At 45.2% G+C, this 15,320-nt stretch overlaps 1 protein-coding gene across 2 annotated transcripts in view; it reads left to right on the top strand.

Moving 5' to 3' along the window:
- The window catches only part of LOC147012305 (SPARC-related modular calcium-binding protein 1-like), a 214,155-nt gene that overhangs the window by 151,314 nt on the left and 47,521 nt on the right, over positions 1–15,320 (top strand). For both annotated transcript variants that reach the window (XM_085856294.1, XM_085856293.1), the window contains exon 12: positions 1,882–1,987. In XM_085856294.1, coding sequence (XP_085712420.1) covers positions 1,882–1,987 — 106 coding nt within the window. The remainder of the gene's footprint in view (positions 1–1,881; positions 1,988–15,320) is intronic.

The raw sequence follows: 15,320 nt of genomic DNA, 5'->3' as shown, positions 1-15,320 counted from the left end.
TGTTTTTCAACAGCTTTAAGAGTAGAAGTTTTACATTTTGAGAGTTGCGATGATTTTGTGGATTCCAGGCAAGCGTCTCAAGGAAATAAACTCCTTGAAGTTGTGCTGTGCGGGGGATTCTTGTATAGGTACAGGTTGGACTTGGAAACCGAATTATTCTGTGTCGTTTATTGCATAACACGTTGAATGTAATTTTCAGGAAATTCATTCTTGCCTTCACAGACACTTTTTATTTTATCCTCCGCAACGGTTTAACACGCAAGCAAGGAAGGCACACCTCGTGCGTGCGTGTGTGTGCGTGCGCATCGTGCTTTCTTTTTTTATCCTGAGCTTTGATAAACATGTCACACACAAACACCTTGTGTTGTGAAATGTTTCTCTTGGCTCGGGCTTACCTGCTAATTGGTCTCGTGTGTTTATTATTGCTGCTTAACTGACTATCAAATGTGAATGCGGGTTGTGCATTCCTCATGGTCACATGCTGCTGCTGCTGCTGCTGCTGCTGCTGCTGCTGCTACTGCTGCTGGAACAACCAAAAATATTGGTGAACTTGCAGAGTTCATCATTCAGGAGTAAACAAAGAAAAGAACAAACATGTAAAAGAAATAAAAATTCCAATTTTTGAAAAAAAAAAGTTTGAAAATAATTAAGAATGACATTAAGTAAAGCATTTTCGTGAGCGCGGATGCGTCAAATGTTTGTACGTTTTTGAACAAAAGCTCGATTCGCACAATCACAAAATGTTTGTATTTTCCCTTTTGCCTTTTTAGTTAACAGATTAGACCGTTCTTTCGTTCTTCTTTCTAACTCCTCTTCCAACTTCATCCAACGCCTGACACCATGAGGAAGCTGTGCTTCGAGATAATCTCTTGCAAAGCAAAGCTTACCACTACCTTCGGAGCTCAAATTTAAAGCAGAATAGCATTGAGATGTTTTGATGAAAATGGCACATCAGCCGAGCAAGTGAAGTCAGCCCTGCAAGTGAACTAATCCACCGAGTCGACTCTGCAAGTCTCGTGTGAAATGCACCTCGCTTTCGTTGAACCTCCGGCCACTGAGGTCATCCGCACAAAGGGGGAGTAAGTATCGCTAACGAGAAAGGGCAGGAGGTATGGGAGGGCAGGATACGACTTGAGTAGGGAAGCAGTGAGGCAAGACTCCTCGTGAACGGCGCACACCTGAGCAAACAAGGCCTTGTGGGTGAGGGCAGTGGAGCTTTTGGAAGGGTTGCAAGGAAGGGAGGCAGATCAAATCGCAAAAGCAGCTTTGTCGATTGGTCTCTCAGCTTGCTTAACCACCGAGACGTTGCTGTGAAAGCTTAGTGCGTGGATAGCCCCATGCTGCAAATTCTTCGCTTCAAGAGCGCACCTGGTTCGACCAACTTAAAGATTGCCTTTTTGTAGCTGCGTTCCAGTGGGATGTTAAGAAATTCCACAAGAAAGCGACGCCATTTCTGCCAGAGACGGACAGGTGTAACGCATGTCACATGGCAGCTCTGGCAAAGCTGCGTTTTTTTTTTCTTGGTGCCATGACCTTTGAGAATTGCACCCATGGCGTGTGCTTGAACAGGCCTCGTTCTAAATTGCTCTCTTTAACATTCATTGTGGTGCCTCATCAAATTATTTGACTTTAACCAGATGTGGGGCCCTGAGAGCATTGCAGTCTAGGCGTGCCCTCGAGGTGTGATGTTGAATGCTGCAAAATCACACCTTTTGGAAACGTCCAAAACGTTCTTTAGTTGAAGTGTTGCTTGTATTAGCAGCGAATATGTGAATTAATTATGAATGATCTTAAACAATCATATGACGGATGGAACAACATACACTTATGGCAATTCGATTTTCGGTGATGTGTGCTTCATGTTGTACCACTCAACCCCAGGATGTCCACGACACAGGAAGACAAAGTTCATCACCAGCGCACTCGATGTTCTCACAACAGAGATGGTAAATGCAATTGTCACAGAAGCTGCAATCAGGGGAAGCAAGTAAGTACAATTATCATTTATTTATTTATATTATTGGACTATTTGTTGAAGCACTATTGTCTTCATTTATTAATTTTAAATCTAAAGACACCCTTTCATATGGAATGCATTTTAAAATAAAAATTTGTACATTTTGAATCACATGACTGGCCTTCAAAGGTTTAATGACCGTCGATTAAAGAGGACTGCACAACTCTCTGATCAATCGACCCATCGTTCTGCTTTTGTCATGGTGGACCCATCGGTTCAACTTTTGCCCTTTTGCTCCCTGGATTGCTTTTCTCCCAATGCCATACAGAGTCATCTTTATATCTTGCTGGGTGATTTCCTCCTGGAAGCTGGTATCCATTCAGGTAGCATCCTGTTGAAAAATTCTCCTTTACTCAGCATCGAATATATGGGGTCACTCTGTGCCAAACAAGATGCTCATATTTGCAATGGATCACTGTTACCTTACTTTTCACGACCTGAAAAACAACAACTCATAAACCTAATATAACATCACCTTAAACCGAGATCATGCTGCGCAGAGTATCCCATACATATGCACACTCCCAAATGAGAGTGCATATCTCTAAACTTTGAGTTTAGATTATCCTGATAGCCACATCTCGGTGTAAGGTTCGAACCTCAGCCCAGCTATAAACTGTCATCTCAGTGTTTCTCAGGCAGGGCGATTCATCAATGTGTGCACCGTCCCTCAGATGGACGTTGAACGGGCAGTAGTTGCTCGATATTAGCCCTTTGAACCCGAGCAGCCGTTTAACCAGCCGTTGAACCAGCCGTTATTCAAACCTCCATATACCCGAGCAGCCAGATTTTTCTCCAGGGAACACACGGTGGGGGAGCCGAAAGTCCAAGGAGCTCAGGGTTCAAAGGGTTAAAGATCCCACAGTGTCTTTCACGAAGAGTAGGTGAGCTATCCCTGGCACCCTGAACCCAAAATTCATAATTATTGCCCTGCTTGTTCATAATTCTCAGTCAGAGTGGCGATCCATCCAGGATTGTAGCCAATGAAACTGCCTGGATAGCCTTGCGCGCCTTATGACGTGAGGACGATAGACAAACAAACAAACCTCGATCAGCACGCCACCCATTCTTTATCATGACAGAAAGATCACTTGGCAAATTATTTTATCTTTCTTTGTGGTCAATTTCTGGTGGAGCTGCGGTCATATTTATCTCACCATAAGTTATGACCTGTCTCAGAATGTCCATATCTCCAAACCGGCCGACAAAGATAAATCGCAGTAATCCATCAAAGGGCACATTGTTTTAATCGGAATAATCTATCGAACAGCATATGCCAAGAAAGAGCTTTGTTTTGAGTCACAGTGAGATGCAATGTAGCTCTTGACCATGGATGGAAGCTTAAAACATCTCACCTTGTACTTCTGGATGCGTTCGAGTTCAAGCCTTCTTGTTGCGAATAGTTTGCAATCTAGTCGGTTTCCTTTTGGGTCGCACGGCTACTGTTCTCTTTTCCCATCTCCTGATACACAGGGTCAAACTATTCAATGAAGAACATATTCCTTGTCTCAGCATACCCACTCCACTCCCTCCCAAATCCAAGCTGTGTGCTCACCTACACTCTGTTTTATTCCCTTTTCACTCCCTTATGTGGAATTATCTCTGTGTCTGTTCAATGTCGCTCTTCCATCCAATTTATCCAAATGACAGCTCATCAGCACTTGATGTCAACTCTCAGCTTATCTATGACTCTTTCATTTCCCTTCAACCTGTTGATGATTTGCCTGTCCCATTGCCCACCTATCGAACCATGTGTTATTCGGTAATGTTAAAAATTGTTTCCTTAACAGAAATCGATGATTCTTGCCAGATCTCAGGAGCTATTTTGTGAGGGTCATGACACGTGTGTTTGTATTTGAATGGGATGTGAAAGAAGTTCTCAGGACAGAAATACAAGTTCTCAGGACAGAAATTCTTTGTCTTGAGTAAAAAGTTCAAAGTTTGCAAATACAAAAAGTACTTAAAGTCACAATCTTTTTTGAAATTTTATTTCCCTTTCAATCACAAACTGTTTTCATATATCAAGGGGATATTATCACCCATGGAATGTTTTAATAGTGTGTTTGTAATACTCCAAGAAACTTTTTATTTGATTTATACAACAATTTGATAAATAAGCAAGAACAACATATTGTTTACCAATTATATATGCTTATACGTTTAAAACTAAAACTTGTTGCTCCCTCTCGGACTTTTGTAAGTATCTTGTTCGTTTAACCTTTTGAACTCCCCACATAGCTCTTCAGAAATCCTCAACAGCTGTCTTGAGTAAAAGTATCGTTTCTTTGTCTTGAGTAAAAAGTTCAAAGTTTGCAAATACAAAAAGTACTTAAAGTCACAATCTTTTTTGAAATTTTATTTCCCTTTCAATCACAAACTGTTTTCATATATCAAGGGGATATTATCACCCATGGGATGTTTTAATAGTGTGTTTGTAATACTCTTGCTCTGAACACTTAATTGTTACCCATCATGATATTTTATCCAATTTCTCTTTGAAATGTGTTTGGTTGTTAACTCCATATGCAGGTTTCAGAAGGTGGAATGGATCCTTCACAGGTATCTCAGCAACCACCTACGTGTATGTGTTTGTGTGTATTGGTTATTTGTATATATATATATATATATATACGCACAATGTCTATTGTGCCTGATGAAGCCGGTGAAATGTTGCCTGAGACCAGGCCTGCTCTCGCGTTTTTGCTCAAATTAGTGGAGTTTATCGAGTTTTTTACTTTTGGTTGGAAGCGACTTCTTTGTCTTTAAAAATGTTTAATCCCAACCGCCCCAATCTAATACAATATATAACAACATATATATATATATATATATATATATATATATTTATATATATATTTTATACATATATATTGTGACGTCCACGGGACTTGAACAGTCCCGCCAATGTAGAATGAGCCGAAACGATGGAGGCGGTTTATTTTTTATAACCCAAAGATGGCGGTTTTAATCACTCCACAGCAAACGGGACGAAGAAGGTGGCACGAGTCGCTTTTCACTGAGTTAATAATGTTTATTTCTCTAACCAGAAATAATAATAAGACTCGGCAAGAGGAGGGATCTGGGGCGATTCGACGGGATGGTGGTGTGGGTTCGGGCGTGGGGAAAACACAAACAATTCCAATGGATATACAAATCTCAAACCCTCTAAGGCGCCAGGTACACACACACACACCCACACACACACACACAAAACGTAGCTGGTCCTGGTGGTCAGGCTGGCCCGTGGTGTAGACGCAACAGTCCCTGAATTGGCGCCGGACAAGCTGGCGTTGCGCTCGTCAGGGGCAGGAGACACCGTGGTGCTGTCGACCTCCTGGTGTCGGCCCAAGTCCGCTCACAGCCACCAGGGAGCCAGTTCTGGCGCCAAGATGCGAGCAGGAGAGGGAGGCAAGTCCGCCCGCTGTTCGGCCTCGTACTCCAAGCCAGCAGAACCCCAGAGCCAACCGAGATGAGGAACGAGGCACAGCGAGGCCACGAGACACGACAAATCGAGGAACGAACCAGCGCAATCAGAGAGCACGCCCCGAGACCCACAGCCTCGACAAGACGGTTTTTTTTTTTAATCAATCTTCTTCTTCCACCTCTTTTCCCCGAACAGAACCTTTTTATCCTCGAGTCCTCGTCACTTCCAATCGAGCCGTTTTATTGGCCCTCCGCCGTCGCCTTCCGCCAATCGTGATCAAGGGGCGGAGCCATCCGCAGCACTGTCCTGTTACGTCACAGCAAGCCTCCAGGGAATACTAAAAGGGTTTACGCAGACACACTTACCCTAACCCGTCTCCCTATCTAATTACATGACAATTATCATTTCCCCCTTGACGAAATGAACATTTACTAGATGACTTATCACCACTGAATTGCTACTTATTACATCGAGATCCTGGTACAACTCGAACAGCATGGCATACCTAATTAAACATCCTAATTACCCTTTGAATGCATACCCCCCCCCCAGACGTAACACTGCCCCCTCCTCTGGTACCGCAGCTCCTGCAAGGTATATCACAGGCGCTACCGTACCAGCCTTAACACTTACTGACTCACACCTATTTAACCTGATGAAATAAAGTAGGAGGGGCAATGGGCAGCGAGCCGCAGCTAACTTAACTATCCTGCTTAATGTACTACCCCCTTATGGCCTTATCTCGCCTAAACAATCATTCATTTTTTTATTTTTTTATTTTATCACATGAGAGCACTGAGCGAAGTTGCACTCCATCCTCTGGATCATCGCTCTTGTCCAACACTCTTCCAGTGATCTGGGGAGGGGAAACAAAAGGTTCCACAAAAACACAACACTTATACTTTACATTCCTACTCCAAGCCTTAACGACACGATTTACGGGATATTTAGACGTGACCGCGTCCCCCAGTGGATGCTCATAGACCCAGCGTTACCTGGGGAGCCAATTTTCAAATTTGCTTGACCCCAAAATTATGCGGACATCATGCCCTTGCTGCACATGTCAAGTTGTGCGGGATCGAGTGGGACTCACACATCTTCACAACACTCACACCATGGTCATCATCACATTTCTCGGTCATGGTCCCCATTTTAATGATGCAGGCTGAATCCCGTCATGGCCGTGGGGTGGGTTACCACAAGATGATGGGGGCATCTCAGGTGCAACCATGCCCAAAGGTAAGCTTTAGTCCAACCCAGACGTTTCTCCACCCCGCTCCCTTTGATTCCCACCCCCCTGGTAGCCATCAGCTCTAACCCCGTACAACACACTGGAAGGGGTCTCACTGGCTCCTCTGGCCTTCCTGGGTCGCCAAGGTCCTACCCGCCTTGGTCGACCAACCAGACCCTCTCCCAGTTGCCTCCAGACACTGTCACCATTAGCCACCAGGGGTGAATCTCCTTGAAGGGGGTCGCAATTCCCGCTCACCGTGAGCTTCAGCAATCCCTGCGGACAAGCACATCATCCCCACCCACAAAACCCACATGACTCCCCCACCCCATCGGCCTTACATGTGACACCTGCATTTCTAACACTTCACCGACCATGACCTTCCCTGTTACCACACCATGTCCAATAAAAAATCAATCTGTGCACCATACATTTCACTTCTTAACTTGAAACAACTCACACAGCACTTCTCACCCGATCCACGCACCAGCCATTAGACAGCCACTCGTGCCCGCTTTGTTACCAATTACCCACTGTCCCTATTGTCACTCTAAAACCCAGCAGAACTTACAAACCCATGCCAATTTTCCCACAATTCACTATTTTCACCAAAGGAGGCACTTCGCCACAATCTCATCAGCCGAGCATGGCCCTATATGCTCAGCCCGAACTAGTCTCCCTGACCCCCGACAGTGATCTCCGGACTCGACCTATGAAAGGGCACCTCGGATAGACCTGGCGGTTCAGCAGGAGGATTCATCCTCTGAAGCATTTGGGTAATGCCAATTTCTCCCAGCCCCCCTCCCTGATCCCGAATCTCCGCCTGTCGGATCGTCACCGATGGCCTCTCTGGCACCCGACCCGGCCGACTCCACGAGGCCAGCCTGGCTGCGCACTCAGCCGCTCGGTGAACGGTGGGTGGATCCTGTAACTCCACTAGTGCTCGGACCTCAGGGTCAGGAAGAGCAGCTAGAAATTTCTCTAGTGCCAGTCTGTCCCATGCCTCCACTGTAAGGTCCCGATATGCGATCCTGACTGATTGGTAAATGTCCTGTGCCAGCTCCTGCACTGTTTCACCCAGCTTTAATCTGCGGTGCTGGAGCTGGGCCCGCACCAGATCACAGTTCGCTGCGAACCCAAACCGACGGCTCAACGCCTCGCAAATGTGGGAGCTGGTCAACATCCCCTCCGCGATCACGTTTAACACATCTGCGGCTGGTCCCCGCAACGTTGCCACCAAATTCCCTGTACGTTCCCGCTCATTCCACCCGTTTAGTCGGGAAATGCACTCAAATTGCGTCAGAAAAGCTTCAACGCTCCCTGACCCGTCAAAATTTACCAGGGGGATCACTTTTCCGGTGGCCTGCTTCCCAGTTTCTCCCTTGTCCGAATCCAGCCCAGGGATCAAACACCCTTGTGGCTGCGTATCCAATTTCGGAGCCCACTGTGGCCAAAAATGTTTTGTGGTGAGGGTCTCATGGGTCAATTTTGCCTCCTGTTCCAAACGTTGAATGGACCGATTCACCTCTTCCCGCAGGATCTTCTGGGCCCGCACAACCTCCTCCAAGGCTCCGTCGCGAGTTTATAGCTGCTCCTCAACCAACCCGGACACTCTAGTTACAAAAGACGGCTCTACCAGGCCTTTATCCAAGTCTTCATCTTGGCTCATAATTTTATCTTGTTCGTCCAAACGAGCCTCCAATCCTTTTACCTCCTCCGCCAAATTCATCCCTTGCTTCCTCAGCTCTCCCCACTCTTCTACTTGCAGCTGCATACGAGCATCCACACAGGCACGATGACGTTCCAGGCCTTCATCCACTTTATCAACCCGAATGTTCATTGCATCAATTTTATCTACCAATTTTTTTCGTATATTTTCCCCCTCCAATGTAATTTCTACCTTTGTTTCCTCCAATCTATCCTCGAATTTACTTTGTATTTCCCCCAATTGAACATCCACACACTCCTGCATCTCAGTTTTCATTTTCTCCATCTTTTCTCCCAATTCATCCCTCATTAAATCAATCCGTGCACCCAACTGTTCCCCCATTACCCCCAATTCATCTGTCATTTCTGCCCTCTGTGTCACGAATTTATTTGCCATTTGTGCCGTCATTTTTGCCATTTCTGCCCCATGTGCTGTCATTTTTGCCATTTCTGTCCCATGTGCTGTCATTTTTGCCATTTCTGTCCCATGTGCCGTCATTTTTGCCCCCTGTGCTGTAATTGCACTCATTAAACGTTCCAACATTGTCCAGATTGACATCGCACCGGTTTCCGGTGCTGCCGGCTCCATTACGGGCAATGAAGCACGGTCCACGCTCGGAATGGGGGAGGTTTCGATCCTACCTCCGTCTCTCCCTTCTTCCCCCGACTCGCTGCCAGACACGTGGCCTTCCTCCTCAAATATCTGCACATCCGCCATGGTGCAGAAATCCCGTTTGCCACCAATTAAATTTAATTTGAAAACTCCCGCCAAAATTTTCCCGCGCTCGCGCGCTTTTCTGTAGTAATTTTATATTCCAATTCGTGGGGAGATTTTAATCCTGGTATATTCTCCCGATACCAAATATAATTTAGAGGGGTTCGAACATCCCACTCCTGACACCAATGTGACCTCCACGGGACTTGAACAGTCCCGCCAACGTAGAATGAGCTGAAACGATGGAGGCGGTTTATTTTTTTATAACCCAAAGATGGCGGTTTTAATCGCTCCACAGCAAACGGGACGAGGAAGGTGGCACAAGTCGCTTTTCACTGAGTTAATAATGTTTATTTATCTAACCAGAAATAATAATAAGACTCGGCAAGAGAAGGGATCTGGGGAGATTTGACGGGATGGTGGTGTGGGTTCGGGTTTGGGGAAAACACAAACAATTCCAATGGATATACAAATCTCAAACCCTCTAAGGTGCCAGGTACACACACACACACACACCCACACACACACACACACACACACACACACACACACACACACACACACACACACACACACACACAAAACGTAGCTGGTCCTGGTGGTCAGGCTGGCCCGTGGTGTAGACGCAACAGTCCCTGGATTGGCGCCGGACGAGCTGGCGTTGCGCTCGTCAGGGGCAGGAGACACCGTGGTGCTGTCGACCTCCTGGTGTCGGCCCAAGTCCGCTCACAGCCGCCAGGGAGCCAGTTCTGGCGCCAAGATGCGAGCAGGAGAGGGAGGCAAGTCCGCCCGCCGTTCGGCCCCATACTCCGAGCCAGCAGAACCCCAGAGCCAACCGAGATGAGGAACGAGGGACAGCGAGGCCACGAGACACGACGAATTGAGGAACGAACCAGCGCAACCAGAGAGCACGCTCCGAGACCCACAGCCTAGACAAGACGGTTTTTTTTAATCAATCTTCTTCTTCCACCTCTTTTCCCCGAACAGAACCTTTTTATCCTCGAGTCCTCATCACTTCCAATCGAGCAATTTTATTGGCCCTCCGTCGTCGCCTTCCGCCAATCGTGATCAAGGGGCGGAGCCATCTGCAGCACTGTCCTGTTACGTCACGGCAAGCCTCCAGGGAATACTTAAAGGGTTTACGCAGACACACTTACCCTAACCCGTCTCCCTATCTAATTACGTGACAATTATCATTTCCCCCTTGAAGAAATGGACATTTACTAGACAACTTATCACCACTGAATTGCTACTTATTACATCGAGATCCTGGTACAACTCGAACAGCATGGCATACCTAATTAAACATCCTAATTACCCTTTGAATGCATACCCCCCCCCCCTCAGACGTAAATATATATATATATATATATATATATATATATAAAATGTGTGTGTGATATGTGATACGATGTATGTGTGTGTGATGTGTGTATATAGTATGGTGTGTGTGTATATATAATATGGTGTGTGGTATATATATATATATATGTGTGTGTGTGTGTGTGTGTGTGTGTGTGTGTGTGTGTGTGTGTGTGTGTGTGTGTGTGTGTGTGTGTGTGTGTGTGTGTGTATTCAATATAGTGTGTGTATGTGTTTGCACGTACACAAAATGTCCAATAATGGTTAAAAAAAGAAGCTTTTGCAGAGCTCGACTTGGTTGACAGAGTGCCAGATGAATTGTGGCAAGAGGCTGAAGACATTGTGAAAGAAGAGGCCAAAAGCAAGCAGGAAGAAGAAGGCTAAATGGCTGTCAGAAGATGCAATAAATATTTCAGACAGAAGAAGAGAGATGAAAACCAAGGGCACATCAAGAGAGGGCATTAAGCGGCTAAATGCCGTTTTCCAACCACAAGAAGCTAGGAAAGACAAAGATAAATATTTCAGAGGCTTCTATAAAGATCGAAAGTGACAACAGAGAGGGGAAAACGAGATATATTTAAAGACATCATAGAGTTCGCAGGAAAGTTTAGGTCTAGGATTGGGATCTTGAAGAGAAAAACAAGAAAATATCTGACAGAAGAAACACAGGTGAAAGAACGATAATGGCACTCGGTGGAGTGCACACCTCCGCCAGGCTGAACAGTTTACTGGACATTTTGAATCCCACTGATAGATCGGATCTGAATCTGGACCTGAACCAAAATCGAATCGTCTTGTTCTTGTCACCTACCCAACTCATCCACCTAGTTTTGTCATAATCTGTCTGCAACTTTTTGATATATCGTGTTACATGTCGATTTTGCCACAATCAATGGTGAAGAATCACTTTAAAAATTAAATAATTCTCGTATCCCGATCCGGATTCGAATCTTCACCAAAATCTCATCAATTCATCCTTGTCAGACACCCAAACTGTCCACCAACTATCATTCAAATCTGTCAATAACGTTTTTGAGATATCGTGCTCACAGACAGACAAACAGACAGACAGACAGACAGGGGTGAAAACATGACCTCCATACACCTTCAGTGGTGGAGGTAAATATTCCAAAATTCCAACCCCTCCCCTAACCCCTGTTTCCCCCTCCCCTCTTTTTTCCATCCATGCTACTTACTTCCCTTCCCTTTACTCCCATATGCTTCTCCCAAACTTCTCCTAACCTTATTTTCATGTCACCATGATGGTGAAAAGATCATTTTCAACATTTTGTGACAATATGAAGGACAGATAATCTGTAGAATTATTCTGTTTTGTCGTACAGTATCGGAAAATGTGACAAGTGACTTGTATGATCTGGTAGTCGAGTAGTTCGCGTTTAGGTTTCCAAATGTGAGCGAGGTAGCACGAGAAGTACCAAACAGTCGCAGTTTAGCACAAATCACAAATCTTGACAAGATGTACTGTTTCATTTGGTACTCCAGTCGCTGGTCTTCTTCATTTCACAGAAAGACCCCCTTATTATAAAGGAGAACAAAGTCTGACTGCATTGTCTCTCGAGTTATTGGAAATGACAGGTTGATTGATGAAGAAAGTTGTCTTGTCCAACCAATCATGTTTTGCCTAATTTGCTGTACCGAAATGAATTGGTGTGCTGGAAGAGGTGTGGTGTGAAACTTTCACACGTATCATTTCAATGGAGCAAAGCGTGGAAAGTGATATCACGGTTGGAATATTGTTAACTAGCGTGAGCTACATCTCCTTCAGGTCGATGTAGGTCTGATGCTATCATATGAACATTTCAATGGGTCTTCAAAGTGATTATTACGAAGTCTGAAACGGCTTGGTTTTTTGACTTCCTTCCGACCTTTTTTTTTTATATATTTTTTTTAGCATTCTCCTTTTTAACTCTGCCACCGAAGGTGGATGGAGGTTATGTTTTCACCCCAGTCTGTTTGTCTGCGAGCATGATATCTCAAAAAGTTGTCGACCGATCCGGACGAAACTTGGTGAACCGGTTGGGTGTGTGACAAGGACGAATTGATTCAATTTTGTTGAAGATCTAAATCTGGATCCTTATCCGAGAATTTTTAAGTGATCCTTCACCATTGAGAGATCGGGCCAAAAACACGACATTTCAAAAAGTTACGACCAAAACTTGGTGGATGAGTTGGTTAGGTGACGAGAACAAGCCAATTCGATTTTGCTTCAGGTCCGAATCTAGATCCAGCCTATCAGTGGAATACAAAATGTAAACTGTTCAGCCTGGTGGAGGTATGCGCTCCACCGAGTGGCGTTTGAGTTGTCTTTTCTTTCCTTCTCTTTCATTTCTGTCCAAACTTATATTGTCATCACTCTCCTCTCAGACTTCCCTTCCATTCCAGCAAGCATGGTGAAAATAATTTAATGCAAGCTTATTTAATACATCAGAAGAATTGATGCCACAAGTATATGGATGGCATGTGCTTTGTACGTACATACAAAGTGGAGACTCATAAAAGGGTGAAAAGAGCAGTTAGACATCGGATGTATGAGGGGCATTCAACCGGGCGTAGTGGCGTGCGCCTGTAATCCGGCTACTCGGAGGCTTCGGTTGGAGGATCGCTTGAGGACGGGAGCTCTGCATTAGGCCGTGCTATGAGAGGGTGTAGGGCAGCCTGGAGTCATGGCGAAACCCAATCCATATCCCTGTGTCGTAAGAGGCGACCAGGGTTGCGTCAGGAAGGGCATCCGGCGTAAAACTTGTGCCAAATCAGTATGCGGATCATAACGGATGATCTGCTGTGGCGGCCCCTAACGGGAGCAGCCAAAGGACGAACAACAACAGTATGAGGGGCATTCAAATTTTTTATATGTCCTTTGTCGGCTAGCAGGAAAGCTAGAGGTATGCACATGCCTCTGAGCTGTCTCGCTGAGGTTAGAATCCCATCCCAGCTATAAACTGCCATCCTTATGTTTTGCAGCAGGGTGATTCATCAATGCTTGTACAGTCTTTCGGAAGGACGTTGAACTGGGTGTCCCGGCAACCAGCATGAGTTGTTGCTGGATGTTAAATATCCCACGGTGTCCTTCACGAAGAGTAGGCGAGCCATCACCATCACCTTGAATAAATTTGAAGTTCCTACTCAAACCTACAGGGGGTATTGCATCTTGTGCTATTCTTCTTCTTTCTATGCATCACATGGCTGCAAGTGGCATCATTTCTGGGGGTGTTGCTATGCTGCTGATTCAACGTGCCTCCAGGTTAGGGGAAGAATTTGTTCAGGGTGCCGGCGATAGCTCACCGACTCTTCGCGAATGACATTGTAGGATCTTTATCATTCAAGAACTAATGCTGGCAGGCAAGACGCCGAGTTTAATGTCCATCCAAGAGACGGCACACACCAGGATGACAGTTTGTCACTGGACTGAGATATGGATGGTGAAGTTGTCATCTTCAAGGTATTCTTCACCTATGACAGGAAGAAACAAAGGGATGCACTCGGTCTGTAAACTTGGTCAGTTAACCGTGGGGTCCACTTCATTCCTCTTTAATTCTCTGACACAATTAGACATTCGTAAACCTTTTCTCACAAATTATATAAGTGCATAGGTGCCACACTCTCACTTTGTATGTCCATCAGTACGAACTGGTATATCCTCCAATTTACTTCTGTGGTCAGCTTCTGGAAGCTCACATTCATTATTTGCAGCTTCTGAGCCTCAACTTCTGCTATCGACTATCCTGGGAAGATCATACCTCCAAAGCCGGCCTCCACCTTGGGATTCTCTGCATGTCCAATTCATTCTTTTCCTGTCCTGCACTTGTAATGTTGTACAAGGCTATTTGAAGTGTCATGGAATATAGCTATATCCTGCGGGCTGGTGCTTCCACTTTCCCTTTCGGTGATGGAGTTTAAAGCCCTGTGTGCTATTGTTAATTATGCAAAGGGGTTGAAGACTTATGCAACTGAGAATCAACTGATTTTCTCTGTTCATCAAACTTATTCCCATTTTATCTGCATTTTTTTTTAGCTTTATCACTTTGGAGGAGTTTGTGAAGACTATATTAAGTTTGATTTGAAAGCGTCATGAAATAAGCTCTGGTGGCATCAAAATGTGAAAACTTTGGAGGGGAGTGAATACTTTTGCAGGCCACTGTATGTCCAGAGAGACGGCCCTAATCTCATGTCTGATATTGAGGGAACTCCATCTATTGTTGGGAGAGTAGAAGCAGCATGTCCAATGTGGAGTGACCTGGTCTGAATCTGAATTGATGATCCGAGATGAGGCCGTTGGAAGACGGAGAATGAAGGATTTCATATCAACTGCAATGATGGATTCAATGACCTTGCTGATGATTGGAAGAAAGCTAATTGGTCTGTAATTAAGCGGATCCGTTTTTGCACATTTGTTGTAGTGCAGTGATGTTGGCTGTTTTCTAAGCAGATGCAAGATGATCTATGGCAAATGACAGGATGAAAAGCACAAGAGAAGAAGCGCAAGAGCAACAGAGCAGGTTCTTAGGACACATGAGCCTGTGCTGTTCAGTCCAGTAGCAGAGTCAAAGTCGAGGGTTGAAAAAAAACCTTCTCAACCTTCTCAGGTGCAAAAGACACAGAGTCCAGGAGCAGTTGGGTAGGACTGCGAAGGGTGGGTACCGAGGGAGAGGGGTTGGAGACAAGATTTGGAAGCAAACACAGAAATGAGTCATTCACCCTGATCATGAGTGGAGTTGGCTATGGTGCTATTTGAAGTGAGGGAAGGGCTAGAGGGGGCGTAGACACCAGAAACAGATTTGACAAGGTGCTACCACATTTTAGAGGAGGGAGACAGGTTTGAAAGTTCATTCTTGCTGAGTAATTT

This window comes from Eptatretus burgeri, chromosome 15, assembly GCF_056783735.1.
Source record: "Eptatretus burgeri isolate ZD-2024b chromosome 15, Ebu_testis_v1, whole genome shotgun sequence".
Lineage (NCBI taxonomy): Eukaryota > Metazoa > Chordata > Myxini > Myxiniformes > Myxinidae > Eptatretus > Eptatretus burgeri.
Note: the sequence above shows the minus strand (reverse complement) of the source record. Positions and strands in the feature narration are given on the sequence as shown.